This window comes from Camelus dromedarius, chromosome 4, assembly GCF_036321535.1.
Source record: "Camelus dromedarius isolate mCamDro1 chromosome 4, mCamDro1.pat, whole genome shotgun sequence".
Taxonomy (NCBI): domain Eukaryota; kingdom Metazoa; phylum Chordata; class Mammalia; order Artiodactyla; family Camelidae; genus Camelus; species Camelus dromedarius.
In genome coordinates this window covers 32,841,497-32,864,480 of record NC_087439.1, presented here as the reverse complement: position 1 = coordinate 32,864,480, position 22,984 = coordinate 32,841,497, and the positions used below count along the sequence as shown (strand labels likewise).

The 22,984-nt window shown below is 37.0% G+C and overlaps 1 protein-coding gene across 5 annotated transcripts in view; it reads right to left on the bottom strand.

The window, feature by feature from the left end:
- The window catches only part of GALNT13 (polypeptide N-acetylgalactosaminyltransferase 13), a 458,027-nt gene that overhangs the window by 388,628 nt on the left and 46,415 nt on the right, over positions 1–22,984 (bottom strand). For 4 of the 5 annotated variants that reach the window (XM_031451413.2, XM_010985618.3, XM_064484785.1 and 1 more), the window contains one exon: positions 8,284–8,529. In XM_031451413.2, the coding sequence (XP_031307273.1) occupies positions 8,284–8,425 (142 nt within the window). In that variant the 5' untranslated portion in view covers positions 8,426–8,529. Of the gene's footprint in view, positions 1–8,283; positions 8,530–22,984 lie in introns of those variants that run through there. The other variant, XM_064484786.1, reaches the window with a different exon arrangement.

Here is a 22,984-nt window from a genome sequence, read left to right as displayed (position 1 = left end):
AAGCATTATGATTATTTTGCCTTAAAGGAGTCTCGGCACACCTGAGTCCAGGACATAGCGTAACACTGTGGTTCAAAGTCCGGGCTCAAAACTCTGACAAACTAGGCTGAGTCCTTTTCCCCTCGTATCAGTTTTGTGACCTCAAGGAAATTAATTAACCTTCTCAGATCTCAGTTTCTTATATGTAAATGAGGATAATAATAGTCTCTACCCTCAATGCTACTTTGAGAATTAATCGAAATAATGTACATAAAGCAGCTGGCTCAGTAACCCTCATAATTGTTCAGTATTACAGTGTATTTTTCTTCCTGACTTTGATATGTCTGTGTGGACTGGAGACGGGAGCAGGATGAATTGTGAATACAAGTATGCAAGGCAAAAGCAAATATCAAAGGTCAAAAGCGTATAAGGTCTATTAGTTTTTGAACACTATTTATAAACTTGATTGAAAAGTATCTACGAAATGCATGCCCTTAATCCATTGCTGACTATGTCTATATGCCCCACTTTTTGTGTGACTATAAATACTGTCACCTGAAAGTTTCGGTGGTCACCATCATTCATGCAGGGCAACTCTGATGCTGATACTGACAATGCATCTTAGTCAGTCACACTCTTCTGCCAACCCCCACCCTCCATATTTTTTAAAAAACAAGGAAAATATGGTATTTTAAGACCTTGATTTACCAGTTTTCAGTTTCTTCTCTCACCTACACACAGGAACTCCCTCCTAAAGTACTAAAGATTAATCAATCAACAAACATTTACTATGTAATGAATGAGTATATGGCTAGGTGTTAATGTCACAAGGAGCTCATTTAGAAACAGAAACAGAAACAGAAACAGAAGAAAGGGCTGATACAATAGCCAACAGTAAAAACTCCAAGACAGCAAGGCGACCTGTGTCCCCAGATTTACGAGAAGAAACCAGGAGTCTCCCAGGCAAGAGCAAGGGGAACATGGAGGTATGGAATTGAGATTACCAGTCAACAATCCCACTCACTTTCTTGATTTCCCCCAATTCAGAGCAGCAGTAAGGAGGTCCTGAGGGACACAAGTGGGTGAAAGTAACCTTAAAATGCAGACAAGGTAGTACTGTTTCATAAATGATCTGAAACCCAACGGTCCCTAGAAAATATTTTCCTGGCTGGGGTTTATACATCCTACCAGCCAGGGAGATTTGGCCGGGTCTAGGATGTCTCTGAGAGTGAGGATGAAACTCTCAAGTTTTCAGAATATGTACTCCATACTGGTACCTCAGTGAAAGCATGGCACTTGAGTTCCAATGCAAACTGGCATTAATTGGTAAGAATCTTGTATTGAACTTACATTATCATAACCAAATCCTGTTCTATTGGCTGTTAAACTTCTGCTGCTTCCTCTTAACCTCACTGTGAAATGATAGAAGATATAAAAATCGTCTCTACCTCCAGTTCCTGGCACACAGCTCCTCTAACCCTTGTAACTGCCTAAGTGATGAGAGCACTAGAAGCATCTTTTGTTCTAAAGTTTGGGCTTTAACCCCGGCTCCTGACACACAGCTCCTCAATCCCTTGGAATTTCCTGGGTGATAGGAGCATCTTTTGTTCCAATGAGGCAACTTTGGGGAGGCTCCTATATATTTCCTGATTGGGGGCTGGTCACCAGAAATGCCAAGGCTGAAACATTCAGCGTCACCCCCCCACCCCCCAGGAAGGGGAGAGAAGCTAGAGACTGAGTTGATGACCAGTCACACCTATGTGATGAAACCTCCGTAAGAATCCCAGAATTATGGGGCTCAGACAGTTTCCAGGGTGGTGAACACATCTACACGACAGGAGGTCCATGCACCCCAACTCCACGGGCACAGGAGCTCCTGCCCTTTGGACCCTTCTGGACCTCACCCTACATAACTCTTCATCTGGCTGTTCATTCATACCCTTCACTCCATCTTTTATAACAAATTGTTAAATGTATATAAGCATTTCCCTGAGCTCTGTGAGACATTCTAACAAATTATTGAACTCAAGAAGGGGTCATGGAAATGCCAATTTATAGCTGGTGCGTCATAAGTTCTGGTGACAACCTGGGACCTGCAATCGGTTTCTGAAGTTGGGGCAGCCTTGTGGGACTGAGCCCGTAACTTATGGGATACGACGCTAACTCCAGGTAGACAGTGTCAGAACTGCAGGACACCCAGCTGGTGTTGCAGAGAACTGCTTGGCGAGGGGAAAAGAAAACCCACATACCTGGGGTAAGAAGTATGGTATGTGTGTTTAAAGGAGAAACATGGAAGTGTTTTCCCCATATGCTCACTCTGCCTCAGTTTCCTTACATGTAAAAGAAGAATGTCTACTTCAGCATTTTACGAAAATGTAACACATGTAAATAATATAGAATAGTAACAGCTTATCGTTATTTTTGTTATCATTATTGACTAGTGTACTTTGTTTACATATAAGCAGCAATTCTTTCTTAGATATTTCCTTCCCTTTTTTGAAGGTAAATTTTATTTCATTTCCTAAGTCTCTGTATTATGTTTAAGATTCAGGATCAGATAAAGAATGGCAGGTTCCTTCCCTTCTTGGATATGGTAACTATATGTCCCTTTTGTCCTCTGTGATGACGAGAAGGCTCTTTGGGCTTTCCAAGCAGATCCCTGCCCATCATGTCACTTCCGCATCACCACTTCTTACACTGCACATTACCTACGGACTGCTCAAAAGCTAGATACAAAAATAGTTCCAGTTCCACAGTTTTGTTGGGGAAAAAAAAAACAAAAACCTAGAAGTACAGTCCTTCATTTGGAGACGACCATGATTTAAAACCATGGTTCATACTCATTTCATTTTACAGGTGGTGACTGGGGCCCAGGGAGACTAATTAACGTGCCGGAGAACACGGCCCTTAGTGGAGGAGCCAGATCCCCTATCACAGGGCTCATGCACACTGGCCCCAGAACCTCTCATTTCCCCCCAGTGTGGGCAGGGCCACTGCAGCAGCACTGGTCTCTTAAATACCCATTCTCTCAAAGTTGGGAGTAGCTCCACTTAGTATTTATTCCATACCAGTTAGGAGTTCAAAATGCCCTTCAGCGCCTTTTAGCTCTAGGTGGCCCAAGAGTGGCATCAAAGAGTTAACGTCTCCCCTAACAAGAACTTATGTTATCCAAAAACAATCCTTTAGAAAACAGGAAAAGGAATCATGGGTCTGTATCTACTACTAGAACAAGTCTACGTGCTCCCATAAAGTCTCTGAAATAATCATGTTTTACAGCACCATTCAATAATTGATGTGTTAAATGATCATGCTGACTCCGAATCAAAGATTCAGTTGTATTCCATATACTCCATTTAGTAAGGAAGAGAAGAATGTAACCCATTGTAGGAAAAAAAGTGATGGTTTTTAAATTTTATACTTAGTTTAATTTTGTAGTCAACTTCCTACTGAACAATTCCATCCAGCGGCCTAATATGTGTCTCAAATTCAACACAACCAAAATAAACTCAATATCCACCCTCAAATCATCTCGCCCTACAATCTCCTCTCTCAGGAAACTGGCTCAAGTAAGTCCCTGCAAGAAACCCGAGACTTGTCCTTGACACTTCCATCGCCTAAACCCACCAGAGCCAGTCCAGCATCTAGCTCTCTTACTCCCACATCTCAAAATACCTCTGCATTTTACCCACTTCTTCTCCTCACGGGCACTACTCTGCTCTAAGCAGGCATCACGTCCTACACAGAATTCAGGAAAGGCTACCACAACTTCCTAACCAGCCTCCCTGAAGAGACAGGCTCTTCCTCAACCTCTTCTCTACACGTGATCTTCCCATAACACAGAGGTAATCATGTCTGCTGTCTTTTAAACCCATTCAGTGGCTTCTCAACTTTTAAATCCATTCAGTGGCTCTTATTCATTCACCTAGTTATCCCTATTATGTAACAGACACATCAAACCCACATGCAAAACAAACCCAGGCCCCCAGTAATGCCCTACATTCAGTCAGAATATTCGCCCTCATCCCATGCCCCTGACTCCCTGACACAGACAGTCATGATCCTAAATCCCATATTCATAATTAGCCTCATTTGCTTTACATAAAGGCTTGCTGTGTCTCCATATAGTCCTAACATATGCATTTTTACATTTTAGTTTTAGCTTTTCAAACTGTATCATGCTATGTACCATCTCTGAAAGATGTAACTTTTATACTTAACTTACCATTGTATCATCAAGATTAATTCATATTGGTGCAGGCTGCTGTAGTTCATTCATTTTTACTATTATATATATTATTCTCTCACATTTATGTACCACTATTGATTCATCAGCTTTTCCATTAATGGGCCTATGGGTTATTTTGAGCTTTTATTTTTATGAGCACTAGTGCTATGAAAAATTTCTGTCTGTGGAAAAATATTCTTAAGTATATGACTGAATGCTAGTCATCCATAAATTTCAGATTTCAGAGATAATGCCAAACTGTCATCTGAAATTACTAATAAAAATGTAGAGAAGCATCACCTCCAACAATTGGTATTATCAGCCTTTTTAATTCTTGCCAATTAAACAAATATAAATATGTCATTGCAGTCTTGGTGTGCATTTCCGTGATCATAATTAATGTCAAATATTTTTTTGTAAGTTTTTTTGTTATATGTGTTTACTTTTCCAAGACATGTCTATTGCCCATTTTTTCTTATTGGTCTGTGTGGGCTTTTCTTATTAATAATAGGAGTTATTTTTATATGCTTGAAAATAATCTCAGATATGTGTACCTTGAACATCTTCTACAGTTTGTAACTTTTCTTTTTACTTTAAGGTCTATTTAAGTTAACCAACTTTCTCAATTTTAATATAGTCAAATTTATCAGTATTTTATTTTATGGTCAATGAGTTTGGATAGTATTTCAGAATTTTTCCTTCATTTAAGGTCTTACAAATGCCTAATTTTTTTTCTGCTAAAAGTTTAGTTTTCTTGATATTAATATATCCAAATATATCTTGGTTTATGACATGAGTTAAGCATCCAATTTCACCTGTTTTCCATATGGATTACCATTTTATTTTCAGCTCTATTTATCAAAAGAGCCCTCTTTCCCCCCACGGATCTGCAATGCTCCTCTGTCATGTACTGAATGGTTCAAACTTGTGGATATATTCCAGGGTCTCTGTTCTGTTCCACTGGGCAACTTGTCTACCCTTTGTGCCAACAGTACAGTCTTAATCACTCTAATTTTATAAAACATATGTATTTTTCCCCTTCAGAAGTATCCTGGGTGTTCTGTAATTTTTTACCATTCCATAAGAATTTTTCTTCTTTAACTAGTGATTTCTGACTTTTATTGTTTAGACCTCAGTTTAAATGCCACAGCCTCTGTGGAATTTTATCTAAGACCCTAGATCCATTTCTATTACCTGAGATGCTTGACTCAGAGTGTCATTCTCCTACATCCCAATACTCATTATGCCTTGTAATCATTTGTAAATTATATTTTTAGAGAGAGAGAGATGTTTATTACTGACTATAAGTTCTTTGACAATAGCGACCTCAGTTCTCTTATATCTCCAGGTCTTAGCACATAGGAGGTATGTTAACTACTAAATTTTTTTAAAGTCACTTCTTTTTGGGAGGCTACACCCAGAACACCTGCCCCCTGCTGGGGACCTGACAGCTTGGACAGCAGAGACTGGTGGAGTCTCATTCAGCCCTTGCACCCACCTTCCCATGTTCAGCAGGTACTGATAAAGGGGTACCGTGAGCCACTACTCCACTGAGGGGCTTATGCACATCATCACATTTAATTCCCAGGGCAACCCTGGGAAGCAGGATTTATTGCTGCTAAGGTTTTCATTTTAAGAGAGAACACCAAGACTTTGTTAAAAATATGCTAAACGTCACACAACTAATTCAAGGGGGAGGAGGTAAGGACCAGATCGGTCAGCAAAGCTGGGCGTTTAACTCTGAGGTAATCCTGTTATACTACCTGTGAAGTCGGGGGTCCTGATGCTTGGGTTTGGTTTTTTTTCACCTATTATTGGGCTGTGTTCTTCTTTTTGATTTAGATATAATTGACACACAATTCTCTGCAAGTATAAGATGTATAACATTTTAACTTGATAGAAACTTAATAAATAATTGATGATTTGGTGAATGAGTGAACATATCTCAAAAATTAATGCAGAGTGTATGCTAATACTGGGTACTTAAAAATTGTTTAAAATGTAGAACTGGAAGGGATCTTAGAAACCACTCAGTCCAAACCCTTTGCTTTAATAATGGAGACACATAGGTCCAGAAAGATCAACTTTTTTGTCAAAAAGCCTGTTTTTAACATAGCTAGAGCCGGAAAATTTCAGTCAAGTGCACTTTGCACAACATCACCTACTTATAAATAAAATATTATTTTAAATACATGGCACAAATTCCTAAATAAATTAATATTCTGAAGTAATAAGTAACAATAGAAGATGAAATTAAAATCATAGTCTAAATTTCATTTTTTTAAGACCAATATTAGTATAATGCTAGCATATAACGCTAATAGCCAAGTCTTAAAAATAGAATATAGTTTCATTTTACAGTTTAAGTACAAGGAAAATTACTATTTTTGCCTTGCATCATTAAATTTTATATTTTGAGATCTGAAACTGAGCATTAAGAACCTAAATCAGAAAAACTGCTTTTTTGGTACTTCCAGAAAAGGCTGTCATAGTTTTGCTGAATCAGATTATAACATTTTTTGTGACCAATCTAGATGTCTCCCCTCAACAAATGACACAGTGATCATACTAAACTGATGTTATCCATCAAAACACACTTCCACTTTCAGCCAAGCAGCAGCTCAGCTGGTTTAACAGAGAAGCAGAAGGCTGATTTATTCTGGGATTTTAACCAAAGATCAGCAAATCAACCCCCATGTTCATTTATCAAAAAGTGATGGACTCATAAAGTTCTCCTGTTTGAATAGTTTTAGTATAAAGGCATAAAAAATGCATATAAATGACCTAAATGGGTCTAGACTCCGTCACTTCCAAAGGACTTCTCAAGTCTTTGTACTAGTCAAAAACTACAGTGAGAGAGTTAGACTCATTTTGAAAAGAGGAGGATGATCAGAATTTCTTCAATTGGGCCAGAGCATTATTGCAAAGCAAACTTAAGATGTCCAACAAACTCTTTTAACAAAAATTAACTTTTGGAAATGCTTTTCCATGTTTCCCTAAACCTCATACCATGAGATAATATTGATGAAATTATTTTTATTAGCATATTTTAATTCATAATCTCAAAAATATCTGTCATATTAAAAGCAGACTACATTCACTAAATCAGCGCAAATCTCAAAGATTCACTCTTTCAAAAGGTAGATATTAACCGGGACTCAAAGTTTACCTTTTGTTATGTTTATAAAGAAACGTTTTGCTAAGCAGAGAATTGATGTAAGCTAGATTTTAAGGAAAAAATGTTTAATTCAATTAGAATAAAACTAATTTCAAGCATGCTTAGGTACTTTAGAAGCACTCAATTACTAGGAACACTTCAGAAATAAATTAATAGATATAGAAGTCAACAGAAAGCACAGAAAAAAATCATTTGGAATAACTGTAGGAAATGAATCTCTCCGACTTGACTTAATAAATCACCATTTATATAAATCATGTTTCTTGAGCGTTTACTCTTACTTAGTCATTGAAACTGGTTTCTAAAGAGTGAATATTGTATTAAAGTGACTTTATAAAATACTTGAAATTCTCTTTTTGCTTGTAACATGAGGCAACAATCTGGTAACCCACAGGTTAATTCTGGCCACCAACACTTGTTTTGTTAAAAAAACAAAATGTTGCTTTTTCTTTATACATATATATAATTGCTTTTGGAAGTTTTGAGGGGTGTCACGTAGTCTCATTTTGCTACAGTCCTCACAATCTCACTTTAGAAGTTTTCCCCTTTTATATTACATGCTTGGTATCTAAAGGCTTACGTTTCTGGAAGCCTAAATTTAAAATTATGTCCAGTTTGAATATTCACTAAATTGATCTTTCCACACAGTCACAAAATGTTGGAATTCTTAGAACTGGAAGGTACCTTAGAGGTTAGCTAACTCTTGTCATTTCTTCCAACAGGACGCCAAAGGTCAAGAAAAGTAAAGCAGCTTTCCCACCGTTAAATGTACGTTAATAGTTCTGCCAAAATGCTCTTCTAAGTCAATAAACTTAACTCCTATTTTGAAATTTCACATTGTGTCATAAGTCACTACCATTCTCATCTCTATAAAAGAAACACTTGCTTTGTAAGCACTTACCCCTGAGTGCAGGTAGCAGGGATCTCTCCTTCTTGTCGTCACATTTGTTACATTCGCTGAAGTACAGGAGTAAGAAGACGTCGACGAGAACCCACATCAGTGACGTGGCTAGAACCACCTTGCAGTAAACAAACCTCCTCATCTCTTTCCTTGATTTCTAGTTAACAGAGAGATCGAAGACAGACACGACTCTGATAAATCCAAGCCACGAGGGTGAACTCCAGGATAAAAGCAGGTTGCACCCCACTGTATTAAAAAAAGAAAGAAGAAAGAAAGAAAATTAATTATTGCAGTTTATTTTACAAAAATGTGATATAACATGAAATCTATGACTTATTTATTTAATGCTCCCATATGTATCAGCATTTGGCCTTCAAATTCAGAATGAAAAGCCCAAATCAGTGACAGCTGTAAGCAAGCCAGGTGGCTAGAACTCTAACAACTAATCCCAGATCTGCCACCACCCTGCAGGGCCCTTGACAACTATTTGATTTCTTTCCGTTGAACTGCCTTTTCCTTAAAGTCCTATTGTGATACTCTGTGGAGCACCAGGTTGTGAAATAGTGCAGTTCTGAATTTAGCGCGACTCAGCACTTGTAAGGAGCCGATACTGCTGAACTAGAAGTTCATTCTGGATTACAATACATTGCAGTGGTTAAGAGCTGGCCTTTATACACCCATAGGCCTGGCACTATTCACTTCTTATAACTTCCCTTCCAATTCTAGGGAAGACTTTCTAAGCCTCAGTTGTCTCATCTATGAAATGAAAATAACAATGCCAAACCTACAGATTTGCTATGAGGACCAAGTACGATAATGCTTGTAAACCATCTTACAGAACACATGGTTATTACTATTAAGATATAAAACAAAGTAATTCTCAAATTCTCAAAAAGGGCAATTACAGGAAATAAGTCACCAGTTATTTAGCCTTAAAAACCCCATCTGGTCTGCACAGAAAGTATCCACTACAGATGTGCATTCAAGAAAGAGTAGCACACACTCAAAAAAGTTATCAGAGGATAATTTCAGAGGATAACACCTTAATGTTAAGTGACTTAAAATAACTAGAGCAAGAATTCTAAAGGTGTAACAAAAACGTGTGTGCAATTATTGAGAGAGATTCAGAGAAAGTGTACAATTAATACCATACACGTATTTGTTTTATTTATACTACATATACACAGAAATAAATTAACATGATAGTTATTGTTCTATTTATACAATAACTGTATCAAACCAAAAACAGTCTCATATCATTTGCTACATTAAAATAATAGGACCTGAAGTATAAATTTATTGATGTGAAGAAGATAAGTAACAGTTTTGACAGATATTTAAGGAGAACAGCTATTAAATACAAAGATACCTGGACTGTGTCAGAAACACTTGTCTCAAAATAAAAAAACAGCAAAGTACAATTTGCTGAAGCAGAAGCTCTTTAAATTAATGGCAGCTGCCTTTGCATCATAAAGCAACACAAATGCTGTTGCCTAACCAGATGAGTAATACATTCAAAATTTACATAAAGTGACAATTTTTAAAAAACACTGAAACAGAGTCTGCTTTTAATATTTACATAAAATTTACATTTATTTAACACATATTTTAAAAAGAAAGATACAAAATGTACAAACTTAAGGACTACACGATATTTGGGTTTTGTTATTTTTCTTGGAAAAAATGGCATGCTAATTTCATTTCAACTTCATTTCTCTGTAAAAATTATAACTAAACATTAGAACACAACCTCTAAACTTGGCAACGGGGCTTGTTGTAACATAACATATACGTATGTTACTTTATGTTTGTTGTAACGTAACATATATGATGGTACTTTATGTCTACATCCCTGAATGTGAGATTTGGAACCATTCGAGCTATTAAATTTGCTATCTTTCTTTGGTCCTAAGATGGAGCAGGTCCCTTCAGTTTATTGCAGAAAAAAAGTCCTATGAAAATGTATATATAACACTGATGGTAACTAAACAGCTATCTCCAGATTTAAAAGGAATACTTTAAAAAGATCCTATAATAAAAGATCTATATATTATAGGGTCTTTTATTATAAAGATCTATAACAAAAGACATAAAAAGCCCCATCTCTGGCTCTGTCATCAAATGGAAAGATGAATTTAGGTAGGCATTTTGCCTCTCCTTGCTTCATTTTCTTTGCTTACATTTCCTGTGCCATCCACCTCAGAAAATTGTGAGGCTTAAGCAAGATAAAGAATGAGAACATTTTTAAAAGAAAATAGAAAGATTATTATTATAATAGAAAATCTGAAACCACTTAATATTAAATATTAAACTAAGATAAGTCATTTCCTAGTAAGAGCCTAACACTTGAAGTTATTGAGAATTTAATTTAAACTTGAGCCATAATAGTAAGTGAAAATCACATCTCATTGCCACTTCAAGCATTATTCAAATTATTCTAATTCCATACCCTGCTAGATCTATATATCAAGAAATTATCAGAGAAAACTCTAACTTTAATATTTTCTGTGATTAAAACTAAGTTACTATTTAAATTTTTGTTTATTTATGAAACAAGCTTTCTTACATATTTCAAGTTTTTAATTCTGTCTACCTCGAAAACACCTCTACTTTGAAAACATACAAAATGTCATCATTCAGTATCCACTGGCACTTGTAAGATAGAAATCTCCTATGCTGTGTTTCAGTACTCTTCGCATGAGAACAAAACTGACTGAGCAGAAGGATGGCACAGTATACAAAGCAACACTAGCCAATGTAAGCACAGTTGGTGGCCCAGGTTTATTTAAGAGAATCAGCATCTGTATTATGTTTTTATTCCAGTAAGTCCCTATTTATTTGCAAACACTACTCTGTTTCTCAAGCCAAATCCAAGTTCTGCAGTGTCCTTGGCTTGCCAAATCAATGTGGAGCATGGCTAACTTTGCATAAACTACAGGCTCTTCAATCCGAAAATACGACCCCTTCTCTAATCATTTCAACATCTTTTGAGCACAGTTATTCCACTCTTTAAAGATATTTCTCTAGGCAGGAAAACTTCAAGAGTTAGAAAGCTATCAAGTACCATCTTGCTCATCCTTTCGACTTTCCTTTTCCTCTTGCCTGCTAATTCACAGTGTTAGTCAGAAGTTCCATGAGATATTACAGGATTTTTGTTTGCAAATATGCACCATTTTTACTATTTTATAAAAAATGGATTTCAAGTATAAAAAAAGTAAAATCTCAATAAAGCTTAGGAGTTTGGTAACTATGTTTTTGAAATAAGAAAGATACTTTTGTTTGTTTTTAAATATGAGGTGATCACTTACCTGGGGAGTATGGTTTAGTTGCTGTTAGACATATTTTTTGTCTGTAATGAGATATTTTCTTCTGCAGAAAATTGCATACTAGGAGCAAATTCATTCAGTCTGTTTTATGACGCTGTTGTATTATGAGCCTATTTGAGGCTGCCAAAGGGTGAAGCTAGTGGAAGACTGCTGGTAGTGCTTACAGAACTTTCAGGCACTTTAAATGTATTAGATAGCTATGCACGAGCTTCTGCAAACTGATGACTGGACAATTTTGCTGAGTTTGGTTTAAGGACTGATAAATCTAGTGGGTAAGCACTGAAAAAATACTCCGAATTCACTACAGGTCTTATTGACAAGAAGACTGATTTTTGCATGAGTGAATGTCTAAAATTAAGGTGGACTAGAGGAATCTACCCACAGCCTAAAACAAAGGGTCTGCTGTAAAAAGCATGTCATAAGGACAGATACACTAAGAGACAAAGAAGCAAAGATAATGTTAAATGAATGCCTCATGTGGAAAGATGGTGAAAAAAAGCGAAAAAAAGCAAAAGAAAAAAGAAAATCATAATGACACCTGCACCCCAATGTTCACAGCAGCACTATTTACAATAGCCAAGACATGGAAACAGCCTAAATGTCCATCAACAGATGACTGGATAAATAAGGTGGTATATTTACACAATGGAATACTATTCAGCCATAAAAACCGACAACGTAACGTCATTTGCAGCAACATGGATGTTCCTGGAGAATGTCATTCTAAGTGAAGTAAGCCAGAAAGAGAAAGAAAAATACCATATGAGTGATCCCATATGAGTGGACTCTTAAGTAAATAAATAAATACATACATACATACATACATACATACATACATACATACATACAAAACAGAAACAGACCCATAGACATAGAATACAAACTTACGGTTGCCAGGGGGACGAGGGGTGGGAAGGGACTGGGATTTCAAAATGTAGAATATTAAACAAGATTGTACTGCGTAGGACAGGGAAATATATATAGGATCTTGTGGCTCACGGCGAAAGAGAATGTGACAATGAATGTATGCATGTTCACGTATAACTGAAAAATTATGCTCTATACTGGAATTTGACACAACATTGTAAAATGACTATAACTCAATATAAAAAGTGTTTAAAAATACATATATACATACACACACATATACACATGCAAATCTTCACTTGCATTTAACTAAGGAAAGTTCAAGTATTCCTAACAAAATTTGACAATTAGGAGGCAACCAAGCATAAGACCTAAAACTACACTGCAGAGTTAAAATGCCTGATTTAAATCTGGGTTCCCACACTCACTAACTGTATGGCTTAATTCAAGTTACTTAAATGTTCTATGCCCCCATTTTCCTAGTCACAAGCTATGAACATCATTAGAAGCTACCTCATAAGGTTATGATGAGTATCAGATTGACTAATACATGTAAAGCTCTTCTAACACTGCCTGCCACATAGGAGTTCAAGACACATTAGTTAGTAGTAGTAGTGATAGTAATCTTATCATCATCATGAACAGCAGCGAAAGAGCAAGAAAAAAGAAAGAGGATTCTCTTCACCAGTCCTTCTAGAAGCAGTGTATGTTCAGTATGTAGGGGTTCATGTGGTCAGGAGACAAGATGAGCATCACAAGTATATTTACAAGTATATTTAATATTAAATTACTAATATATTTAATATGTGACCACTGCAAATACATTAATATTAAACATTTTAGTATTTGTGAGCACAAATATGTTTTATATTTAATTATCAGAAATATATTTAACAGAGGTAGTTTTGGAGTATGTTATACAGGATTTTACAACTGTCAAAACGCATTGAACTGGGCGCAGTTTCACTCCATGTAAATTATACTTTATTTTTTTTAAGGCAAAACGTAAATGTTTATGTACCTATTAAATAGATTCCCTGATTTAATCAAATTTTGATTGGCTAAAGAAATTATGGTCCAATTGTATCAGATCAGAGCGCTTCTACTTCATACCCTTCTGATCTCATTTCTTACCACTGCCCTCCATGCCAGTCACTTGGGTCTCCTGGCTGTTCCTCACATATACTTATCATTATCTTGCCCCAGGGCAGGTACAGGTGCTGTGTCGTCTGCCCACTGATACGGTCCTGGCTCCCAGCTCTTATTTCCTGGTCAGATCATGGAGAGCTTTCCTATCAACCTATATAAAACTCCACATTATACATTATATATCACCCTATATTTTCTTTGCTCACTTCATTTTTTCCTTTTGTACCTATTACCCCCCAACATATTAAAAAATTGTTTTTCTAAATTTATTTATTTGTCCTTTTTTCTTAAATAGTAAGCTGTATGAGAACGGGATTTCACATCTCTTACATATGCCCTCTCTCACTCCAATATGCTTAAATTTTAAAACTCCAGCACTGGTTGTTACACATGAATTGTGCCCTCCCCCTCCCCATTCATGTCATGACTTAACCCCTGGTATTTTAGACATGACTGTATTTGGAGATAGGGCCTTTAGAGAGGTAACAGATTCAATAAGGTCATACAAGAGGGCCCTAATCCAATATGACTGGTCTCTCTACTAAGAGGTGATTAGGACACAGACACACTCAGAGGAAAGGACATGGTGAAGACAGAAAAGGCAGTCATCTACACAGCACAGAGAGGGGTTTCTGAATGAAACCAACTCTGCTGACACATTGATTTGGGACTGCTAAAATCTGTGAGAAAATAAATTTCTGTTGTTTAAGCTACCCAGTCTGTCATGCTTGCCTATGGCAGCCGTAGCAAACCAGTACACTAACTAAATTTAACTTTCCCCTCCACCACTCCTACATGCACATAGATGAACATGACTAGAAAGAAACCCCAAAATATGCTGCTTGTTCTCATTTTAAATCTAGGAACTCACACTACAAGGGGACTTGTGGTGCTTCGCAGCAATCCTCCAATAGTTCCTAGTCAAATCAATCTCCATCCCTCACACAACTTTTGCACCTTGTTTGCCTTCAGACTGCCATCCCCACACTATTTCCTCTCAGCTACACTTACACATTTAGTGCAGAAGATGTAAACAATCAGAAGAGAATTCTGCATACTGCCATGTTCAATGTATCAACTCGCTGGTTTCTGTTACTGCCAGCCCTAAATTTGCAAGTCCAAGTGTTAACAGTGGATGAACCATCCTTTCAGGAGAACAACACCCTCTGCTCTCACACGTTCATGGATTTTACTGATGCACTTACCTCTCCTCCATCAGTTTTTCTTCGAGTAAGTCATTTCTATCAATACAAAGATGCTTTATGAACAATCATCTTAAACTAATTTGACCCCATACTTCCCTTCAGCTATCCTTACAGCTCTCTGCTCATCTTTAATGCAAAACTTCTGAAAAGAATTAGGTATAACCACTGTCTACACACCCCATATCCTTAACCTCCCATTCTCTTTTAAACCCAACAGGCTTCAGCTCCTGCCATTATGGAAACCTTATTTGACACAGTCATGGCCACATCCAAGGGTCAGTTCTCAATCATTAGCTTATAGAACCCTTAAGCAGCAGTTGACATAACTTAGCCAAAGTTGTTTGTACTATTCTCTGGCAACTGTTTTCTTTCACATCCTTGTTTGATCTTGCAGCAAATTCTGTTGGCTCTACCTTCAGATTTAACCCACTTCTCACCAGTTCCACTGCTACCACTCTAAAGCAAGCTACCATCAGGAACTTGACATACTGCCTTATTATTTTTTAAAAAGCACCTTTACTGAGATATAATTCACAAGCTATTCAATTCACCCATTTAAAGCGCAGAATTCAATGGCTTGTAGTGTAGTCACAGAGCTGTGCATCCGTCACCACAGTCAACTCCAGAACACTTCCATTACCTCAAAAGAAAGGTACTCCCTTTTGCTATAACCCTCCAACCTTCCCTTTGCCCCTAGTCGTGGGTGACTGACACAGTTCCTGTCTCTATTCTCAACATGTCATGTAAACGGAATCATATAAAGTGTGTTCCTTTGTGACTGTCTTCCTCAGTTAGCCTAATATTTTCAAGGTTTATCCATTTTGTACCATATACCAGTTCTTCATTTGTTTTTCTTAACAAATAATTCTCCACACTGTATGGGTGTACCACGTTTTATCTACCCGTGTATCAGCTGACCCACCTTTGGGGTCTTTCCACTCTTTGGCTATCATGAATAGTGTGGTTATGAACATTCATGTACATGTTTTTACATGGACACATGTATTTGTTTCTCTTGAGTATATACATAGGAGTGGGGTCACTCAGTTATATGCTATTCCTTATGTTCTTAAATACATTCCCATAATAATCTATTCTCTACACAGAAGATGCTCTGTTTAATCAGATCTCTTCTATATTCTGCCCATTACTGACTCACCAATGGCTTTCTATCACATTTGAAATGAATTCCAAATCCCTAACTTCACCTGTAACACAACCAAATCTGGATCTTGACTGCCTTTCAGACTTCATCTCCTCACTCTCTCCTTCACTTAATGCACTGGAGAATCTTCGTGCTTGAGGTACCCTCTAGAACACTGTTCTCCTAAGTAATCCAGAGACACACCCCCTTCACCCTTTATTCAGATCTCTGCTCAAATATGCCCAGAGAGTTCTCTTCTGGACCAACTTACCCTAAAGCGTGCCCTTCCACCATCTGTGCAATACAGTTACGTGGTTTATTTAGAATGCACATCACTAGTACCTGTTAATTTATCATCTGCTTCCCCCATGGGATTACATCTCTTACTCTCCATGCTATCCTTAAGATACCAAAAAACAGTTTTTGGCACAAAAGAGGTGACTGATAAACAAGTAAAAGGTCTTATGAAAATGTGGGGGAAATTAAAGAAACCATGGCAATAATAATAATGGAAAGTGAGAACATTAATCATTCATTTGGTTGTGCTGTGGGTGAATGGTCCTCTAGACTGAAAATAAATGCAAAACTTATTCACTGGCATAAAGTTCTCTCTCCATGCTGATTCCTCTACCCTGACCTCAAATGCTTTAAGAGAAAAAGATGATTCAGGTATCCTATCACCTGGGCAGACTGAGGCCATGTGTACCTGTATGAGTATGGTTCAGAAGTTAATGGGGGGACAGTGGAAGCAGAGCTCCCACCTACAGCTCTGTTAGAGTGTGTCTCTGTTTTATATAAGCACACAAATCATCATCCTGCCTGGACTCAGATTATGCTTTTGCTGTTCTAGTCCAGTCACTTCTGGCCACACTACTGTGGCTCATGAAACCAAACTGAGTCATGTTTTCCAATTTCCAGACCGTCTACAGTCTGACAGTGGTGTGTCTTTGATCACAAAGGCCACCCCACAGTGGAATAACAGTCAAGGTATGGCTTTCCATACTTTCTCCCTTTCAAAGGTTTTGCTGAATGTCGGAATTACCTCCTCAAAAACTGACTGAAAAAGAGATCTGACCAAACTTCTAGTCACCTCCTGGTCTACCCACCTGAGCAAGACGGTTGGCTTACTGAACTTGACCTTCCCAAAAGAAAGTTCAGCTTCTCTTGACTTCCTAATGATCAACGATCAGGATGAAATGGGTGGGGAATTTTATAAAATTATTTTGAAAATATGGATTACACCCTGTCCATTCCTGAACATGGTGCATTTTTCTTTCTCATCATAGCAACTCCAAGCCAGCCTGGTTCTACATGGCAGTGCAGCCAAAAGGAAGCCTAGAGTATTAAACTTAGTTCTAACGCTGTACCTGGATTCTCCTGGATTGACGAGGTCCCAGAACATGAGGAAAATAAGCTCTTGGTTGTGCACAGTGCTAAGTGAATCCTGCTACAGAGGCCCACGTGGGCCAACACAGGTGTCTGCAATTTTTGTAAAAATGCCCTTTGTCCCACTCATACTTAACCCTTCCACATGAAAGGCCTGGGTCACAGTAAGAGAGGATTGTAAAAAAGAGGTGATGTTGTATTTATTAAGCTGGGACAGACAAAATGGCACAGCTCTGGAGGGAGCGTAACAATCCTGACATCTGGGGAGGAAACAGTGTCTCCCAAGAGGAAGAGGGAAGAGGTGGGGTGGGAGGCTCAATTCATGCTCTTCGCCACCTAGATCCAACATGACAGCCTGGCAATGGAAGCTCACGGCCACAGAAGTTGGGTGAAGCTGCTTCTGCAGCTGGCAATCTGACCTACTGTGTCCTTGTCACCTCATCCAAGTGCTATAAAACAGGCCAGTCCTGAACTATTCTGCTGTGCCTGATGCCCTCAGTGGCAGCTCCTCAAAAGAGACCCCTCTTCTGCTTCTCCTGATATCCGAGCAGCTTTGGGTTATGCTATATACGGCAACTCAGGATATAAATTCTCAGTGACTTGACACATGCTTAACCAAATCAATGTAATTGTGATCCAAATCAAGTTTACCAACAAATACTGAACTGGAGTGGCCTGTGCCCCTTTGGACTACATGTTTGTATCTGGAGTTAAATGGCCCATGGACTGCCTTGCCATTGGGGATTGAGGTATTTGATGGTCTACTTCAATGACATCCAAGGATCAGCAAAATCAGCTAAAATCCCTTGCGCTAGTCACACTGGATAATAAAGCTGCCTTAGACGACATCTGGGCTATAGAAAATAAGACCTACTAATACCCTCTGAGACTTCTTTACAGTGATTAAGTCCATGACCCTGGGAGACATGACTGAAGTCAAATACTGCAGGTCTGCCTAATCCTGCTTCTTGTAGTTCTGCTCATAATAACCTTAAGTATAAACACAATATGAGCAAAACTGAATGGAATTGGTCACAGCCTCTGTCAGATTAATCAAGGTGTTCAATGGAATGGCATACTCATGTGAAAATTCACCAGAATCCAAAATGATGGAGGACCAAAGGGGAGCTATTGCTGGAAGACCCTCCTCCTCAGGGTCTCTCCCAGTCCTACACTCCTCACTGTGTATGCCTAGATGTGGGGTCCCACCCGCTCTTCACCCAGGCCATTGCTCAGGGCTGTGGTTACAGTGAGCAACCTAAAGAAGGAGTTGAGGTCTTTCTCTGGGATAAAGAGCAGCCCTTTACTGCCCGCTATATAACAATAGATTCCCTGTGGTTATTGTCCTTTTCCTGAAATGCAACCTGTCATTTGCAGGCATCCACTGGGGCAGCCCACATGGCCTCCATGGGATCTGGGAAGCAACTGGAGCTGATGCTGGAACGCTGAAACTTAAGCTACTTGCTGTGACTAAAAATGTCCTTTGTTCTGACTCAGGAGTCCATCCTGCCGACATCCATGAAACAGTAACAAGGTAAGTTATTAGCTTTAAAGTAAAGTAGAATCAAATTCCAGACCCGTCCCAGACCTGAAATCATCACACACAGAAAAATCAGAAAGTATGTATGTGTGTTTGTGTGGATTTTCATACACACAGAAATTTTTCTGAAAAGATAGACTGGCCATATATATGTTCATGTATAACTGAAAAATTGTGCTCTACACTGGAATTTGACACAACATTGTAAAATGATTATAAATCAATAAAAATGTTAGGAGAAAAAAAAGACAGACTGGCCAAATAATCTCAAAAGGAGTAGAACTGATTTGTAGGTTTGAATTTTTAATAAAAGCATGTATTCTTTCAGAATAAAACTATTACTTTAAGTATAAAAAGTAAAGTATGTCTTCCATTTATCCTACAGATAAAATTGAGTGTCTATACAGATGCCAACACCTATGTCAGGCACTAAAGATGAAACAAATAAAAAGACAGAGTCTCTGCCTTCTTGTTTAGGATCTAGGAGGGGAGACAGACAAGAGAAATGGAGTCTAAGAAAGGAGGTAAGTGAAACATCTGAAGTCATTCCAAGATGTGGGATCCTTTTCAATAGATAATTCAGAGATTACAGCAACAAACAGAATAATTGGACATAGAGAGATTGAGAGAAGGGTGAAGCTTTATAGAGAATGTTTATAAGGCAGACATCATTTTTCAAGGCAGTTCGTTACACACTGGGCTTTTCAATCATGTTTAGGTATGGGGATATCCATTCTGTGAAGATCCTATGAATGTCAAAGCCTAAAATATATGTTAATGAGGCTTTACAAGCTATAGATTCACATTAAAACATAATGAATTTAAGTCTTCATTTTATAAAGCTTGTAAAAAGCAATATAAGTTCCCCCCCACAAGAAATGAAATAAAGTTGTTGTAAACACTATATTCATCAACCTAAAAACTCATCATTCGTTTTAGGTATTTATTGACTGCTCAGGATTCATGTTACAACACAGCATACCAGTGGTTTAAGCTCATTCATTAATAGTTGCCAAGAGGGGAAAAAAGAAATCCAGAATGTTCAACTGGATATAAAGCCTAGAGATTTAAGACAACAGTAGAGCATTTAGACAGTTCCCCATAGACATTCACCAGCAAGCTGGCCATCTTCTGCCATAAATCACATTATTAAAAAGAAAATAAATGTTTCCACTGAGACATCAAACCATTAGAAAATCTTAACCCCAGCTTCCTGGCTAGCCTTAAGGAGTCTGAATTCTTCATGAAAAAAAGATGTAAAAAAATGTAAGGAATGAATTACAAGTGCTTCTTTCCAAAACAAGGGTGTTTATTTGCAGAAAATAAGGAAGAATAATATTAAATTATCTTGTAACATTACATCAGAGTCACTTTGCTCCAGCTGGCAATTAGTGGGAGATAAAAAAAGTGAAGCAGAATCAAACAGAAGTCCAGAACTCCAGGCACAAAAGGACAGGATGCCAGCAGCACAAAGGAGAGGAGGCAGAGGGTCTTGGTTACAGAAAACTCTAGAATTAAAATGGATTAAAGCTCTTTTCTAAAATTTTATCTTAAAATTGTACAAATGTAAATAAAATTTTATTTGCCCACTTGAATATTTTAACTTAGTAAAATTTTTTTTCACCATACTTGACACAAAGGAATAATGCACACCTTTCTTAAAACTAGCTTAAAAAACCAGTGAAATATTCAACTTCTTCTACTCCAAAAGCGTTAAAAAAAAAAAAACAAAAACACCTTATTAAAGCTACTATATCCTTGCTTATTAGTTTGATTTGCTGCTTCAGTTTTTTGGGGGTTTTTTCCTGCAAATTTCCTAGGGAAGTTATTAATCATAAATTAAGTGCCTTAAAAGATAGGCAATTAGAGGGAAGAAGTAATAAAGAATTAAAACTCAGAATATTGAATAATTAGCTCCCAATTAATTAAAAGTTAAGTGAAATTATTATATCCCCAAAGAATTAAAATTCATATTCTTATTGGCACAGCAACCTTGTCATATGAAATTACTAAGGACTGTAACGTGTTAATCAATATAAAGCAATCTAATACAATGGAGTATATAATCCAATCATAGGAAATATACAAATATTATAAAGTAAGGATATTTGCCAAAAATACTTGAGGAAGAGAAATAAGCCTCTTTACAAGAGTTAAAAGTTGAACAGAGATTATATGTACAAGCACGTGAATAGGCAAGCGGAAAACAAGGCAACATTTTCCCCTAACATCTGGGAAAACTACTAGTGAATTAGCCATTGTGCTAATTTAAGAACTAAATTAAAATTAAATACTGATTTTGACAAAATTATATTTTAGCAAAGGTTGGATAAAACAGGCCCTTACAGGGAGAAATGTAAGTGGTAAAAACCTTTTTGGAATGAAATGTGGTTTATTAAAAATAAAAAAGATTTTTGGCCTACTTCTTAAAATTAATCCTACACTCTGAACTAGCAATTTCTCTACTGCAAAACTCTCCTGTTATAACACCCTATTAAAGAAAAGGCTTTATGCACTATGTTATGACAGCATTAATTATTAAAGAGTTCAAAATAGATACAAAGCTAACTGACAGCATATTATGCAGCTAGTAGAAACTTATCAAATTTTGTAATAACAGAGAAAAGCTAATATGATCATATAAAATTAAACAAATCAAGATACTCACTTGTTTATGCACTATGATGTCAACTTGTTTTTCTTTTTACCTCATTCATATGAAGTATTGCAAATAGGTGGGAATGTGTGAATTTTTTTTGGCATTCCTCTTACTACGTTTGCTAATTTCCAAATTATTCAGAAATAGTGTCTATTGTCTTAATGATGGGGAAATATATGTTTTATTTTGAAGTAAATAAGAAAACCACCAATCATAGTGACAGAGAATAAAATTCTGAGTTACGTGGTATTTGTGCATACGCATGTGGGAGTACATGGGCACGTACAGTTATGATAAAGTATAACCAATGGAGAGTAACAGACCCAAAGGGTGTCAAAAGTGATTCATAAAACAAACAAAAAAGTTATTCACAAAACATAGTAAATGAGAAAGAAAAGGAGAGCAGAAGCTCCTGTTAAAAATAAAGCTTGATATAAGTATTGTGTTTCCCAATTTCTCTCTTCTACTAGTCTCCAGTATTACAGAGTCTATGTCACTTTGGAAAGATAAAAGTTCACCCCTACATGTCATATTAATTAAAGCTCCACGTTCCTTTTTTAAAAGTGGCTAAATTTCCAAACCTGGATGGAGTCTCACCCAAGATTCAGGCACTACTTTTTTCCTGTTTGCATTTGTGGCCTTTCTTCCAAATAAATACCCTCTTAAAACCACCAGGACCAGTATTTAAAAGCAAGTATTGAAGCTGGGGAAGACTACTCAATTCTAATCACTGTCACTGTTGCATACTATATTTCATCAAATCCAGCTACATTTTTACAAAAGAAACAACAAAAATGAATTTTATATTCCACTTATGTAAGGAAATTGTAATATACTGAAGACATACCTACTCCAACCCCAAAATGTTCTTCTCTTCTGTATGCTTGAGATTAAAGTGGCATGCTAATTGAAATACCAGAGAACTACAGTGATTGCTGCTATAGAAAAAGTCTCCTCTCAATGGTATACCGTAATTTGAGAAAAAAATCATCACTGAGATAATGCCAAAAATGATTAGATTCAAAAATCAAACTACCATGAGCAAAAAAAACCTCCCCGTTAAAAGCAAGCACCCTAGCATTTATTTTTATTCAGAGACCAAAAGAAAAAAAGCCAAGATGTAGTACCCAACTAATATAACCTATCCAGTCTGTTTTTAAATGTCTAATTTAAAAATACTATCTTAAGTGAACTTAATTATCATTTTAATGCAATAATTAAATAATATTACTTTGGGGGACCAAAAATAAAAAATATGTATGTCCATTTATCACTTTGAGCCTGTCATTGACAATTAAATCAACTTCTGGAAACAATTTTTCTTTCAGTATTATTCATCAGAAATTAGCAATGGGGACTATGGTGGGGGCAGGAGAGAAGTGATTATTACCCTATTCAAATTCACCTCAATTATTCAATTTCCTT